The sequence below is a fragment of the Malaclemys terrapin genome, chromosome 2, assembly GCF_027887155.1.
Source record: "Malaclemys terrapin pileata isolate rMalTer1 chromosome 2, rMalTer1.hap1, whole genome shotgun sequence".
NCBI classification, from domain to species: domain Eukaryota; kingdom Metazoa; phylum Chordata; order Testudines; family Emydidae; genus Malaclemys; species Malaclemys terrapin.
Genome location: NC_071506.1, coordinates 234,621,277 through 234,637,609, shown reverse-complemented (window position 1 = coordinate 234,637,609; position 16,333 = coordinate 234,621,277). Strand labels below are relative to the sequence as shown.

At 42.6% G+C, this 16,333-nt stretch overlaps 1 protein-coding gene across 1 annotated transcript in view; it reads right to left on the bottom strand.

Annotated features, from left to right (window-relative positions):
- Positions 1-1,249: 1,249 nt before the first annotated feature.
- The window catches only part of VWDE (von Willebrand factor D and EGF domains), a 69,217-nt gene continuing 54,133 nt past the window's right edge, over positions 1,250-16,333 (bottom strand). The window contains exons 21-31 of the mRNA XM_054019118.1: positions 10,939-11,610; positions 10,482-10,577; positions 10,302-10,397; positions 8,964-9,059; positions 7,298-7,393; positions 6,822-6,917; positions 5,460-5,555; positions 5,265-5,360; positions 3,233-3,328; positions 2,522-2,591; positions 1,250-1,764 (exon numbers count right to left, since the gene is read on the bottom strand). Coding sequence (XP_053875093.1) covers positions 1,653-1,764; positions 2,522-2,591; positions 3,233-3,328; positions 5,265-5,360; positions 5,460-5,555; positions 6,822-6,917; positions 7,298-7,393; positions 8,964-9,059; positions 10,302-10,397; positions 10,482-10,577; positions 10,939-11,610 — 1,622 coding nt within the window. The 3' untranslated portion in view covers positions 1,250-1,652. The remainder of the gene's footprint in view (positions 1,765-2,521; positions 2,592-3,232; positions 3,329-5,264; positions 5,361-5,459; positions 5,556-6,821; positions 6,918-7,297; positions 7,394-8,963; positions 9,060-10,301; positions 10,398-10,481; positions 10,578-10,938; positions 11,611-16,333) is intronic.

Below are 16,333 nucleotides of genomic sequence, written 5' to 3'. Positions count from 1 at the left end.
TGATTTTTGATTAGACACATTCCCTTGCCTGCATAATTGACATCTGGTTTATTTTAGCCCAGCTACTCCCTACAGGCTACACAGTACAACACAAACCAAGGTAGATCACAGACGAGCCAAATGGAAGAAAATAGTCCAGGTTCCCTCAACCCTCCGATGCAGATGACACTCCACTCCAGAAACAAAATCAGAAGACCAAAAAGAATCCAGTGTTCGACAGCTCTCCAGAGGGAGAGCTTGCTGACTTCCTAGAGGGTCTAATGGTGCAGTTCCTCAGCATGATGCTGAAATCCTCCAGATTTATTGCTCTTAGAAACGTCAGTTTCCACAAACTAATGCCAAAGACACTCTAGAATCCAATCTCTTTTCCATTATCAATACAATAGATTTCACATAGACTGTCTCCAGACTCTCACTCTCTGCTAGTAACACGCTGGGAAGACTCTTCAGCCTATGAGTATGCTGATATCGAAACCACCTCATGTCCCATTGCCCTGGTCTGGCCACCAGTTCATATAGGGACAGATCAGGGCCTTCACAAGGGAAAGGACTGGAAACTTTTATTTTTGAAGGAAAGCTGACAGTCATTTTTAGATCCTTCAAATTAGCAGAGGAGAGCCTGCAGTCATAGGCTATGCAGAGGCCAGCACTGGGACTGGACACTAGATGTGGAACAAATGAATAAAGTCAGAAATAACTTGATGTGGATTATAGCCATGTACGCGAGATAGATACATAAATGTTTCCACACAGAGAGCTATCAATTCTTAAATTAAACTCTGTAAAAATGTTTATTTGTGATTTTTTTTTAAGATGATCATGGCTCTTTAGTTACAGTCCTTGTTTCCTAAAAGGGCTGATAGATAACTTATATCTATAAATTATAGATAACCTGAGGAAAATTGCTGAGTTGAGAAGATTTTTTTACTTTAATATATCGTATTTTCACTTATCATTAACTTTTAAAAGTATTTATCTGAAAAGCCCATTGTTTATGTTTATGGCAATTACATTCTCTCATAGATATTTTGAAATGATGACCATGCACAGAGGCATAGGTGCAGTCAGATGTAAGCACTGAACTGTTTCAACCTCCCCTAACATAACAGTTTCACATTAAATATAATTAGAAATGGATGTTGAGTTCATCAATATTCTCAAGACACTATTGCATGTGTGAATAATGCAATAGGAACCTAAACCCTTTTTCACCTGTTCATTACAGGCAGGGGATTCTTAAACCAACAGAACTTGCTCTTTAAAATCAGTATGTGAAAACAAAATGCTATATTTCAGGACCTGATCCTGTCAGGTGATGCCTTCCTGCTGCTAGGAGATGTTTAGATTAGGTCCCAAGGAAGGACATTCACTACAAATCACTGCTCCAATGACTACTTCTCCAGATATTAGCTGACCAGGGATCTGGTGTTTGTATCATCTACAATACCTAAAAGTCCAATAGAGAGTCAGAGGCTGTGGTTTCTGAGTGTGAGGTAACAATAAAATGAGGCTTTACAACAGATTATTACATTTCTGCTCTTAGTATGTTATTGTTCTACCACTGTTTAAAAATTAATGTCCTTGGCTTTAAAATCATAATGAATACTTTAAAGGCATGCTTCAGGATATCACTCCCTTTGTTTAAATAAACTTCATTCCTTATTGCCTTCAAAGCCTCTTTCTAGTTTCATGTGCCTCTTAGTCCATACAGCATGGTTTTGTAATCCATGTACTTGATTTTCTTCAACCATGATGTCTCCGTACCTTGGGAAAAATAAAAGATTTTAGTGTACTCAGAAATTGGTGGCTACTCAGAACACTCTGTGCTTTCATCATAAACTTTAACAAGCAGTTTCCAATGAATATTTGCCTTCCCAAGCCACTCAGAAATGGAATATTGAATACTGATCCATAAAGCTTGTTTAGTTTTTTGAAAAATAAGCTACCTTTCCAAAAATAGAGAGAAGGATACTTGGAAGCAAATAATCTTTGCAATGGTATATACTGTATTGTTGGTATTGAATAGAAAACCTTTATTACTCAGACCAAATAATCTATTTACACAATCTATACAAAATTTAATAATAGATGAAACCTTTCAAGATGTCCATAAAGTGGATCTTTGTATCAAATTTGTTTATGGGCACTGAATTTTTTATAATCAGGTACTGATATATAAATTAAGCTCCCTTCAAAAATTTGCATTACAGACATTAAAATCCAACAAAATAACTATACTTCACACAAATAGAGCTTTACATTTTCAAAAAGTTGTATGAATTCTCACATCAACTGAGATGGCCCATCCCTAGTAATTAGCTAACAACTCCCACCCCAAATTAGATTCTTTGGTGAAAAGGGAACCTGGATTTGAATTACCAATCTTTTTAGTTTTGAAAAACAAAATGTGGCTTTCAAACAAGTTACAAAACAAGTTTTTGTGAAACCAAAACCACAGCAGTTTTTCCATTTTTTTTGCCCCCTGTTCCTTTATTATATTGTGTACTCATAATGTAATTACCTGTAGTTTCTTTGCACAGATGACTCCAGTATAACCAGGACGACAAGAGCACACATTAGGCAGCACACACCTACCACCAAAGAGACATTTCTGACTGCACACAGCTGAAATACGCAAAGGTATATTGCTTTAATCTCAAAAACAAAGTAACTGCTTTGTAAAGAAAAGGGCCCCAATACTGGGTTATATCATGACCTCTGTGTATGCACTCTGCTGACAGACAGGGGCCATAAGCCCAATAGATCTCTTCACTGAGGAATACACCCAGTGTAAGGGGGATTCCATGGTGCTATAGAGCCAGCAGAATGGCCCTATGCCACCTACCTTCACAGCCCTCATGGTAGATACATACTTGGGGCATAACTGAGAGAGGGAAGGGGGCATGGCTGGGGCTTGGCCAGAGCACACTGTGATCTGACTGTTCAGAGCTATTGCTATGGCCCCTAAGGGTTGTTGCAGCAGTGTGTAGAGCAGATCACCAAGGACTGCAATGCTCCCTGGCCACCTCCAGCTACTGTTGGGCTGCAAAATGGTACACAGCCACCTCTAGGCTTCATCCCACTTCTGCGTCAACACTGGGGCCAAAATGCAAAATCAAATGAAGACAGAGTCAAGGGTCTGATGTATGTCTGTACACTTAACAGTCTTTAACTTTGTTGAAGCAACATCAATGTCTTTTTTTTTAAGAGTTAAAAATCATATCAGACTTACGTGTTTGACACTGAACCCCTTCCCACTGTGGCAGGCAATGACACATGCTTGGTCCGATACATTCTCCGCCGTTCTTACATTTCTGAAGACAAATAGCTTCATACCCCCCCCCAAAAATATGTTAAATTATTGCACTCCAATACTGCCCATAATGTGTGGAGTGCTGACCTCCCCCCCCCCCACACACACATCCCGGAAGACGCCAGCTCATCCCTGAGAAGCTGACAATCTAAGGCTATGTCTACACTATGAGCTAAAGATGTCATTCCCCTGCTTGTGTACACATCCTCATGCTAGTTTTTATTGAGCTCGCGCGGGTATAAATAGCAGTGAAGCCTCAGTAGCACTGGTAGTGGCAGTGGAGACATGACTGAGCTGTGCTGAGTACAAACTAGCATGAAATTGGTGGGTATGTACTTGGCATAGGTCAGCCATATCTCCGCTGCTGCTAAAACTACTACTGAGGCTAGACTGATACTTGCACTCGTGTTAGCTCAATGAGAACTAGTGCGAGGTGTGTACACAAACAGGGGAATCACACCCTTAGTTCATAGTGAAGGTGTAGCCCAAGAAGACAAGCAGTATAGAGAGAGCAGGGAAAAGGAATATAGTCAAAGCACATACCATTTTTAACATATATGGTATTTAATGATTATAAAATAGTATACACTTTAAAAATAAAAGAACACTCCACATCACCAATATTCAGCTGCCTTCAACCTGTCCCTTAGTAGATGGCCAAATTCTAGTAGGCACCCTGGAAGATGGGGGTTTTGAAGAAGAAATTCAGTGGCTTTATGGATCAGTTCAAGAAGGGTGTTCTATACATAAAGGCCAGCAGGGGGGAAGGTGCAAAGACCATTGTGAGGGAAGTAGATAAGTGGACAATCAATTCTGGCATCATTGACAGAGAAGGAGTAATGCACTGAGAGATAAAATCTCAAGGTTTTCAAATGTACAAGAGGTTACAGAATTTGAGCCCAACTTCAAAAAACTTTAACAAAGCTTGCCAGGGCTTTATGTAAGCACAAGGGGCAATGTGATAGAGTCAAAAACATATAAGGAGAGAGAAGCAGAGCAATGAACATCCTGGAAGGTGAAGACAAGTTCAAGAAGCTTGAAATTTGGGGTGGGAGGAACAACACAGCCAAGGGATCTGAAGTGGTGATCAGGTGGTCAGAACAAGGAGCAACGAGGATGCTCTTAGCTGCAATTTGAATTAACTAGAAGTGGGACAAGGTGAGTGCCAGGTAAGCCACAGAAGAACAGGTTATAGTTGTAAAGATGTGAGATACTTAGGGTTTAGACAGGAGTTTTAGCTGTGTTGACAAAAAGAAAATGTCAGGGTTTTTTTAAAAGATGCTTTGTCCAATACAAAAGAACTTTTAAACTAAATTCCCTGCTGACTTGACCCCGTTAAAGTCAAAAGGGTTGTGTAGGTGTAACTAGAGGCTGAATTTGTCCTGATATTTTTAAGAGCAGAAAATATTAGGAGAATTAATGTATACATGGAAGTACAAATATGTGTTTAATGACATGTGTTTCTGAAAGAAAAGATATTTAGGGCTGGATTTTGCTTTCATATCAATGTAATTCCTATTGATTTAAATGAAGTTCCTCCTGATTTACCCTGCTGTCAATGAAATCAGGATTAGGGCCAGAACTGGAACTTTCTGAAAAGGCTCTTACAGACATACTTTGGATGTAAGCACTGGAAACATGGGGCTTTTAATGTCAACAATAATTGAAATAGAAGAAAAAAACATTACATGCTACTCTCGAACAGAAAGTATGTCCTGTTTTCATAGTTTAAACTGAAACCTCCATGGCTTTGGCTCAGTAGTACAGATATCACATCCTGCATTTTGATATGGGTCTGTAGTCAGAGGAAAAAGTGTCCCATCCCCCGACCCCACCTTACAAGCTGTTTGGTACTATCTTCATGTCTTTTGCTGGACAGAACTGTCAGTTACATTATTTAGCCAAATATTTTCTTTAATACATTTTAGCATGTTAGTTATAAGATACTTACGTGTATTACATCGTTTTCCTCTCCACCCTGAGGGGCAAGAGCAAATGTTTGGCCCCACACATCTGCCTCCATTCATGCACATTGGGTCACAGATACCTTAAATTAAATATCATTTACTGATTAGTACAAATAATGAACCCGAGAGCATTTCACCAATTGCTTCTGAATCCTGGAAGCATTTTGATGTTGTCTTACTTTTTTCACATCTTCTGCCAGTGTACCCATCAGGACAGGTGCACACATTATTTCTCATGCAGTGACCACCATTCTTACAGGGAGGGTAGCAAACAGCTAAAAGATACAAATGTGAGAATAAGGCATAACTTCAAGCATTGTATACTATAGGAAGGAATAGCTTTTTCTCCTTCTTATATTGCATACTATCCTAACAAAATAGATTGTAACCACTATTAAGATGCACATCTATTAGGAATCTTTCTAGGATATTTATATTTAGCAAAGTCCTGCCTGTCTGGCAGGAGCCATATTGACATGGAGCAGTGCCTATTCTGTAGCAGATACAGAACCCATTCTACAAGCACAGGGTAGGATGGCTCAGGGCTCGCAGCTGCACTGCAGGATGCTATACACGCTAGTATCCCTGATAGCCAAGGCTACGATTTTGTCATGAAGGTTGTGGAAGTCAAGGAATCTGTGACTTCCAAAGATGTCCATGACTTCAGCCCGCAGCGGCAGGGAGCTGCAGGGTCCCGCTGCTGTCCACCGTGGCTGGGAGCTGCAGGGTACCTGCTGCCTGCGGCGGTGGGGGCCCCCCGAGGTCTGAGCCAACTTGTGCGACAGAGGACCCCACAGCTCCTGGTTGCCGCGGGCCAGGGAGACCCCACAGCTCCCGGCTCCTGTGGGCAGCAGGGTGACCCCAGAGCTCCTGGCCACCGCAGGCAGCAGGGGGCTCAAGCCACCATAGGGGGGTGAACTCGTAGCTCCTGGCTTGCCCCCCCCTTCACCCTCCCCGCAGTTCCCAGCCGCCTTGGGCAGCAGGGACCCTGCAGCTCTGTGACGCAGGTGGAGGGGGACCCTGGACTTCTGAGTCCCAACAGGTGGTGGGGCCCGCCAGAGCTCCCAGCCGGCCCCCACAGCTGCCCAGAGCTCCCCATTTTGTCACTGATATTTTTAGTAAAAGTCAGGGACAAGTCACAGGCTTCTGTGAATTTTTCTTTATTGCCCGTGATCTGTCCTGACTTCTACTAAAAATATCCATGACAAAATCTTAGCCTTACTGATAGCAGTGTGCAGGCTAGCTAGCTAAGGGCCCAGTCATACCCCACAGCCAACAGTCCTTTGTACAATTGTGACTGGCTTTTGTACGGGTGCAAAGGCGCAGGGCAAGCAAAGTTCCATGCATCCTCCCTCCATGGACATTCACACAAGGGGCCAGCCACAATCTGGCCAGTATAAACAATGAAATGTTAAGGAAATCTCTGTTTTTCTCCTATGTTACTTTACTGAGAGTTTTTAAAATCCTGAAAGTGTCCTTTTAGAGGGAGACATTTTCCTCAGTGTCTTCCCAAAAAAGAAAAGTAAGAAAAAAATTATTACCATTCTGACACTGGGCACCAAAGAATCCATTTGGACAGAGGCAAACATTTGGCTTAGTACAGGAGCCACCATTGAGGCATACGGGGTCACACACCGCTGCAGAACAGCAGAAGGAAAAACAAAGCAATGAAAGCCACACAGAACTGCATCGCCACATATGGGTGATGAAATAGCTTGCTTTTACTGCAAGTACAGGGTGTTAATGATTAATGTGATTACAATGAATCTAAAAGACAGCAGGTGAAAGAACTGAAATGCCATTCCCTGCAAAGTTCTGCAGGCTGTGCTAAGAAATGAACTAACGGTTGGAGGCACATGGGGTCGCTAGGATTCCATAGCAGTAGCAGCAGCTCCTGCCCCCTGCTTGAGCCAAATGGTTCAGAAGGTTGAGCAATGGGAATCCCTTCTGCTTCTGGTAGGCCCCCGAGTGTGGAACTTTTGCAAAGCAGTTCCCTTTGGAGAATAACCAATTTTACCTGTATTGCATGTAGGTCCATACCAGCCAGCTTTACACTGGCAGACATCTGGAGTGAGACATTCGCCACCATTTTCACAGTGTCTGTTGCAAACCACTATAATCCAGAAAATCAGAAAAAAAAACCATAAACTGAGAAAACAGTACAAAAGAGCTTGTTACAATTTTATGTCTGTGAGAAACCTCATTGATTTCTCAGTTCTTCCCCAGATATGAGCATGTATATTGTATTGATACTAATGGGAGTTACACACCAATCCATCACTTGTGGCTTCATTTAAGCTGAATCCTGTCTCAATGCCATATAGGAGCTTGACACCAGATTGGAAGATGTCAAAAAAAGTCCCACTCTGAACAGATGCTCCTGGCCTGGATTTGTCTAATAATCACCTTTCTAAGTACATGCTTAGAAAAAGGAAGGTTCAAGACTGAGCAACAAATGGTACAACAACATCAAGTGATGGTTTCCTGAATAAATGCTAACTTCAAGATACTTCACTACGGTCTCTTTTTTTCCTTTTCATTTCTCAGAGTTCAGACTTAAACCCTCTAGAGACCTGATACTTCTGGGAAGGAGGAGCCTTTTAGGAGTAGTCATGGCTGCAGAGCACACAAGTCAGTGCTTCAAGACACAGTTCCTTCTTCTGGGATCTTATAATCCCCCAAGAGCAGTAATTATGAACATGGCAATTGAAAACCAAAAGGATCAACAGACCTGAGGATTCCAAGAGCAACAAAGAGAGGAATTTACCTAGTCCACAGGCAAATTCGTTGGCGTGTTGAGGTGGGCGGTAGCCCAGTAGAATTTCTGATTTCTAAGCACGGACATTTCAGTGAGTAACGACTTGTGTGCAAATTAACCAAAATTCTGGTTCGAACACTTGGAGCATCTAAGGCCAGATATAACTAATGTGAAACACAGTATCTCACTTGGGACTAAACTGTTCAAACTGGCCAGCTGTAATACCCAACAAAGGTCTCCATTTTGCATTCCAGGTCAGAGGATGAGTCCATTAATGTGCTGTTATGCTCAGTGATCTTACACACCACTGACCTAGCATTTACTACTATCAACCTCAGAATGAGGACCATCCCAACAGCTAAAGGAAGGGTCATGTTAGGAATCTAGAAACAGTAACCAGATGCCAAAAATTACACTCGTTCTGGATAATGTCCTAACCTCAACTCTAAATCCATCTCCCTGAGCAACTAATCGTAATAATAATACATTATTTAGCACATACATACATTTTCAAAAAAAGAAGAACAGGAGTACTTGTGGCACCTTAGAGACTAACAAATTTATTAGAGCATAAGCTTTCGTGGACTACAGCCCACTTCCAGTAGTAGTCCACGAAAACTTACGCTCTAATAAACTTGTTAGTCTCTAAGGTGCCACAAGTACTCCTGTTCTTCTTTTTGCGGATACAGACTAACACGGCTGCTACTCTGAAACCATACATTTTCAAAGTGCTGTACAAACATTATTTAATTGATGCTAGTAAGCCCCAGTTCTAGTAGCCTTCAAACAGTCATCTTGGATTTTACTATTTGCTAACAGCAGATACAGTGCATCAGAAATGTAAAGCATTGTTCGTTTTAATAAATCCCAGTGCAGGGGAATAAAAGTTACTGTATTCTTGATTTCTACATTTTCGTTTGCTTACTTGTTTCACACCTGGGTCCCACAAAACCATAAGGGCAGGTGCAGAGATTTCTGGCCAAGCATGTGCCTCCATGTTGACACAGTGGGTTACAATGTGCTGTAGATACAGAATTATGTTGTTCAAGAAGTCAGCTCTAAAAATATCTATTAAAATTGGTTATCTTTTAGTGATAACTAAAGGTAACATTTGTATCAGCAAAAAGAACTGGAAATAAACTGAAGACCCGTTGATGAAATAATGACAATGGAGCACCTCCTTCTTTCCACAGTGATGAAGTGCAGAAAAGGCCAAATTCTGCCTGATGAGCACATGCAGGTTGTTATGGGCCAAATTTGCTGCAAGTATGAGTGGGCACAGCTCACTGAAATCAATAGAGGTACATCTGTGCATGTCAGCAATTAACTTGGCCCACTGTCTTCAATGGGAGCCATCTGTGCGACTGAGGGCACAGGGACTGGTCGTCATTTTATCAAAAATTACTAATTGTGCATAGTGGGGAGAGTTCAGACAGGCCTGAGAACCACGTCCAATTTCAAATGAAAATATTAAGCTTGGTTTCTGCACTTGGCACTCTGTACACAGATGGGTGTACAAACTCCCACCATCAATTTTTAGTTTGCTAATTCGTATATTTTAAGGACATGAGAGAATGGGCTTTAATCTTTATGCATGTGTGTATATATGTACGTGTAGCTATAATATAGCATCCAAATGTACTGATGTCATAAATAAAAATGAAAACCAAAATTCTTTTGGCCTTTACAGCTCACTAAATTTAGGAACATCTCACCACATACAATCTTCGTGGAGATTTCAATATTATGAAAGATACTTTAATGATACAGTTTATACATACATTTTATTATGACATGATAAAAGTCTTCAAATATGTAAAAGGTTGTTAAAAAGAGGAGGGTGATCAATTGTTCTCCTTAACCACCGAGGACAGGACAAGAAGTTAATGGGCTTAGACTGCAGCTGGAGATTTAGGTTACACATTAGGAAAAATTTCCTAACTGTCAGGGTAGTGCAACACTCAAACAAATTACCTAGGGAGATTGGAATCTCCCTCAGGTTTTTCAGAACAGGTTAGACAAACACCTGTCAGGGGATAATACTTAATCCTGCCTCAGTGCAGGGGACTGAACTAGATTACCTATCAAGGTCCATTCCAGTCCTACGTTTCTATGATTTCATTTCTATGATAGTTCTAGGAGTTGTGTAAACCAACAGACATCCCTCCCCCTGTCAGGATGAATACTCACAGTAGTGACAGTCAATCAGGGCACAACTTTTTTGGACTCTATGATTCTAATTTTAAGGAGACAGCCCAATTACCTTCCTCACAGGTTGATCCACTGTATCCTGGGGGACATTCACAGACACTGGGCTTCGTGCATTTGCCATGGTTTTTACAGTCAGGTTGACATACAGCTGTGCAAAATCAACACATGATTTTTAGATACTTTCATTAGCACATACTAGTTAGATGGGGTAAATTCAATGTACCATACTCACCACTCTGACAGTTATAACCAGAATAGCCACGTTTGCATTTGCAAATATTGGGTGCCACGCACTCCATGTTTTTACCACATGCATGCCTACATATTGCTGCAAGACAATAAGAGAAATAAGAGCAGAGGAATAAGGAAAATGACAGCAGCACTTTAGCATAATGAAGTCTTGCCTAACATGATTATTTATAAACACGTCGCATTGAATCAGCTAAGACCCTTGACATTAAGCATGGAAGCTAATGGACACTGAACAAATATTTTTTTTTTAAAATGCATTCATACAACTGAACGTCTTGGTGTGAAATTCAAGCTGTATCATTTTTAATAGTGAAATAATGGACAATTTAAAGCTATTTTCTTTCCAGCCATTATACAGTAACAATATCTTTTTTTAAAATGATAAAAATGTCACAGATTCTTCATTGGAAAACATTTAGTATAATTATCAGCAATACCTCTGCAAGTAACACCATCTCCATAATAACCATAAGGACAACGACCGCATTTGAAACTTCCATCATGGCTTGGTTCACAGAGAGCTCCAGGAAAACAAGGTAAATCAGCACAAGTTAATGCCTTAGGCACTGCTGTTGCATCTGATTCCATATCTGTGCCAGGCACTTTTGGTGGGTCAGTGATTCCAACAAAACCAGACCGTAAAAGACTATCCTTATGCTTGACCGATGGGTGTTGAACTTTGTGACTATTTCCTCCTTTTAATACTCTGCTCATTATGGAGGGTATGTTCATTTTGCTGCTAAGCAATGTGTCCTTGCTATTCTCTAAAGGATTGTAGGCCTCAGATTGTGTCATTGTTGTCTTATCGTGTAATACTGGACTGTTCCTAAAAGATGGCATTGTCATAGTGTTTACAGCAGAGCTTTCTCCTGTGTTATCTAGCTGGTTACTGATGGCAGTGAAGGTATGGCCAATGTATCTGGTACTAGCAGACTGGTCAAAAGTGGTTATTTGAGAATTAATTCGCTTCCACGGTGTGTTTGTTTTCACTGTGGAGGTTGAGGGGGTGCTGCTGGCTCTTTTCACAGAAATAAAACTTTCGACAACATCTGTAGGACTCGGAGTAAAGCTTGTGGCATTAGGAACTCTCTCAAAGGACTGTTGATAACCTACAAAACATCACAGAAGAAAAAAAGTACAGAAATATTACAAGACATTTTTGTATGGGGATATTCAGATCTGATAAAATATATCCTGTGCCTTATGAACCCTTCATCCACACTTGCTAGGCCAGAATAAATACACTCAATAGGATTTAAGCCCTAGGAATGGCCCCTAAGCAGCCAGGATCAACAAAGCACAATGTCCTCGCCCTCCCCGACATGGCCTCTCTGCTGGGAAGGTTAGAATAGAACAGCCCAGCTCTGGCATACAACCAGGGATTCACCCCACACAAACACAAACACACCAGGGCAATGAGTAGCTGTTCTGTTAGGACGGATTACCACCCTCATTGTATTGCTGGGGACTGAGTATCTGGACCAGAGAGTTTAGTTTAAGATAAAGTGATTGCTTGCTATAATAACACTGCACATATATGTCAAGCCAACCCAAGTCCAGAGTTTAAAAAGCCACATACAGTTATTACTTTGAAATAGCACAAGCCGTTGGAAATGGTTGCCTGTAATACTCATAAAAATGCCCATATAATTTAAAAGGCATCATATAGTTTAATGAAAAAAGTGCTATGAAATAAGAGTTGTTTCACATTATTAAAATCTGAAGATTAATGATGTCTATATTTTTGCTTGTTATTCAATTATGTTATTACATTATTCCAACTGGTCTGCACCACAAAGATTTTGTTGTTATTGTTCCAAGTTATTTGATATGTTTGCAATATAAAACGCTACCTCCGCACACCAGTTTAAGCTTTTAATCCATCAGAAACTTTAACACACAAAAACAAAAACAAATATTTCAGCAAGTCCTATTACAAAGCTACCAAGCTGAATATGAATATCAACTTCAGTGAGGCAAAGTCCTGTGTAAGACTGCTGCACTGTGCAACACAGCATGGGGAGTAGGTGAGCAGCTCTCAGTGGTGAAAGAACAGGTTAAGGACTATTTAGAAAAGCTGGACATGCACAAGTCCATGGGTCCAGATCTAATGCATCCAAGGATGCTGAGGGAGTTAGCTGATGTGATTGCAGAGCCATTGGCCATTATCTTTGAAAATTCGTGGCAATCGGGGGAGGTCCCAGGCGATTGGAAAAAGGCAAATATAGTGCCCATATTTTAAAAAGGGAAGAAAGAGAACCTGGGGAACTACAGACCAGTCAGCCTCACTTCAGTCCCGGAAAAATCATGGAGTAGGTCCTCAAGGACTCTATTTTGAAGCACTTGGAGGAGAGGAAGGTGATCAGGAACAGTTAACATGGATTCACCAAGGGCAAGTCATGACTGACCAACCTGATTGCCTTCTATGATGAGATAACTGGCTCTGTGAATATGGGGAAAGCGGTGGATGTGATATATCTTGACTTTAGCAAAGCTTTTGATACGGTCTCCCACAGTATTCTTGCCAACAAGTTAAAGACGTATGGGCTGGATGAATGGACTATAAGGTGGATAGAAAGCTGGCTAGATTGTTGGGATCAATGGGTAGTGATCAACGGCTCGATGTCTAGTTGGCAGCTGGTATCAATCGGAGTGCCCCAGGGGTCGGTCCTGGGGCTGGTTTTGTTCAACATCTTTATTAATGATCTGGATGATAGGATTAATTGTACCCTCACCAAGTTCACAGATGACACTAAGCTGGAGGGGGGGAAGGTAGATATGATGGAGGGTAGGGATAGGGTCCAGAGTGACCTAGACAAATTGGAGGATTGGGCCAAAAGAAATCTGATGAGGTTCAACAAGGACAAGTGCAGAGTTCTTCACTTAGGAAGGAAGAATTCCATGCACTGCTACAGGCTGGGGACCAACTGGCTAAGCAGAAGTTCTGCAGAAAAGGACATGGGGATTACAGCGGACAAGAAGCTGGATATAAGTCAGCAGTGTGACCTTGTTGCCAAGAAGGCCAATGGCATAGTGGGCTGTATTAGTAGGAGCATTGCCAGCAGATCAAGGGAAGTGATTATTCCCCTCTATTCGGCACTGGTGAGGCCACACCTGGAGTATTGCATCCAGTTTTGGTCCCCCCACTACAGAAGGGATGTGGACATATTGGAGAGAGTCCAGCGGAGGACAATGAAAATGATTAAGGGGCTGGGGCACATGACTTACAAGGAGAGGCTGAGGGAATTGGGGTTATTTAGTCTGCAGAAGAGAAGAGTGAGGGGGGATTTGATAGTAGCCTTCAATTACCTGAAGGGGGGTTCCAAAGAGGATGGAGCTAGGCTGTTCTCAATGGTGGAAGATGACAGAACAAAAAGCAATGGTCTAAAGTTGCAGTGGGGGAGGTCTACGTTGGATATTAGGAAACACTATTTCACTAGGAGGGTGGTGAAGCACTGGAATGGGTTACCTAGGGAGGTGGTGGAATCTCCGTCCTTAGAGGTTTTTAAGGCCTGGTTTGATTTAGTTGGTGTTGGTCCTGCTTTGAGCAGGGGATCGGACTAGATGACCTCCTGAGGTCTCTTCCAACCATAATATTCTATGATTCTATGTTTATCAACAAGGTTTATATCTGGGAAGTAGAGTTGCCACCATATCTTTAGCTTGCATGTCTTGATATAATATTCATTACGGATTCTCTGCACCAAGACTGATTATTGGCAAGCATACGGTACATTGGTGTTTTATAATAGACCGCTGTACTAGATAATTCCATCTGATTTAAATTGTTTGCATATTCCAATTTTTCTCTTTTCCTTGTTTTTCTGTACAGTGGTAAATGTTTATTAGGTCCAAATGAGCGTTATATAGGTTCCCACTAGGCTCACTCAGGGTATGTCTACACTGCAATGAAACATCCGGGGATGGCCCGTGTCCGCTGACTGAGGCTCATGGGGCTCAGGCTGTGTGGTTATAAGATTTCAGTGTAGACATTCGGGCTTGGGCGGGAGGGTCCCAAAGCAGAGGCTCCAGCCTGAGCCCAAATGTCTACACTGCGATTTCATAGCCCTGCTGCCAGAGCCTGCAAGCCTGAGTCAGCTGATGTGGGCTAGCCGCTGGTGTTTTATTGCAATGCAGATATACCCTAAGGGTTTCAGCAGAGTATCATCTGCTGGCTGTGAACTCTCAAAGCCTTTCAATTAACTGAGATTTCAGTTAGTTAAAATTGTCTTGATTAAACATTAAGTAGACTAAGAAAATCATTTTAAGGTATTACAAGCTGAAGGATTTGTTCATGGATTTAAATAATATAGCCTGGGATGCAGTGTGTGCGTGTGTAAAATGTATCGTCACAGAGTTCTGAAAACACTTTCTAGTAATTGAATGTTTGAATTTTTCATAATACAAATGGAAGTTAAAGGGCCAGATCCTGAGTCTCTCTGAGCTTCTCCTAGTCCCCTGGCCACCTTCTGTTAGTCCCTCTTGTCCTTCAAAGGTCAGAGATGGCATAAAAGGGGTGGAAGTGAGTACAGCCAGAGCACCAAACTGAGCTGGCAAAATGGCTTGTATGGGGCCTTTGCAGATGCCACAGCAGTCCTACTGCAGCAGCTCTATCTTACTGTAGTGGGGCAGCTGCCCCACTCCCTGAGATTATGGGCTGCGGCAGGCCAGCGCAGATGCACAGCCAATCAGAGAAGGGCTTACTGGGAGCCAATCGGGGCCCAGGTTGGAGACAGCCAATCAAGGCCAGGCTCAGCCCTATAAAAGCCTGCTCAGGGAGCGAGCAGTCAGTCTGTCCCAGGCCTTTGAGAGGGGCAGGTCTATCTCCAAGCTGGGAGACTAGCACCGTGGACAGCGCAGAGCTGGCCAGGCTCAGAGAGCAGAGGGGAGCTCTAGCCTGAGGCCTGCCAGGCTGCAGGCCCTGAGTGGAAGGGCCTAGCAGGTGCAAGGGGCCGTAGGGGAAGCGGCCCAGGGAAGCGGACAGATGAGGGGACAATAGGAGGACAGTGAGGCTGCCGCCAGAGGGTCCCTGGGTTGGGACCCAGAGTAGAGGGCAGGCCTGGGTCCCCCCACTACACCCTTGCAGTACATCTAGCCATTGGCCGTAGGGAGCGGCCAGTACAGACCACGCCAGATCCCTGATGGGAGGGATTAGACTTTGGGGGGGTGTGGTTGACTACGGTGGCTGGACAAGGAGACTGCTGATTGACTGCCCCCCCTGGAAGGGGGTGTGGAAAGACAGAGGGGCACTGCTGGAGGGCAGTGGTCCTGAAAGGGACGCCGTGAGTTGGTGAGCAACGAGGGCTCAGACATGCCAACTGAGGGCGAGACAACGGTTGGGACACCACTAGGAGGGGGCGCTCCACTGGACTGAGCTAATTCCTGGAACAACCAGTAGGAGGTGCCACGGTGGTGAGTCCCAACCCCGTTACACTTACACTGGTGGCTGAACTGGCCCCAGGTACTCTCCAGGAGCAGGGAAGTAACACTCAGCCAGACCTAAGGATCTGGCCCTAATTCTTCTAGAATACTATTAGATGGCCTTTTGCAAGGGGAAATTTTCCGGCGATAGCATGCTAAAGTAATTATTATATCTCCTGTGGCTGAAAAACAAGCTATTTGCAGTTGAGGAAGAATTATCTGGTTTTGGTTACACCAGTAAGGGCACATATCTCTTTCCCCACTAACATTGTAGAAGATTAATGGGAAAAGATGTGGAAAGGAAATTTCCTGAGAATGTAGCTTGACAAGGCACAGAGTTGAAATGCCAAGTATAAAAGTTAAAGGAGTTCTGGAGGTTAGAATTTAGAGTTCATTTGCAATACTCCTCAC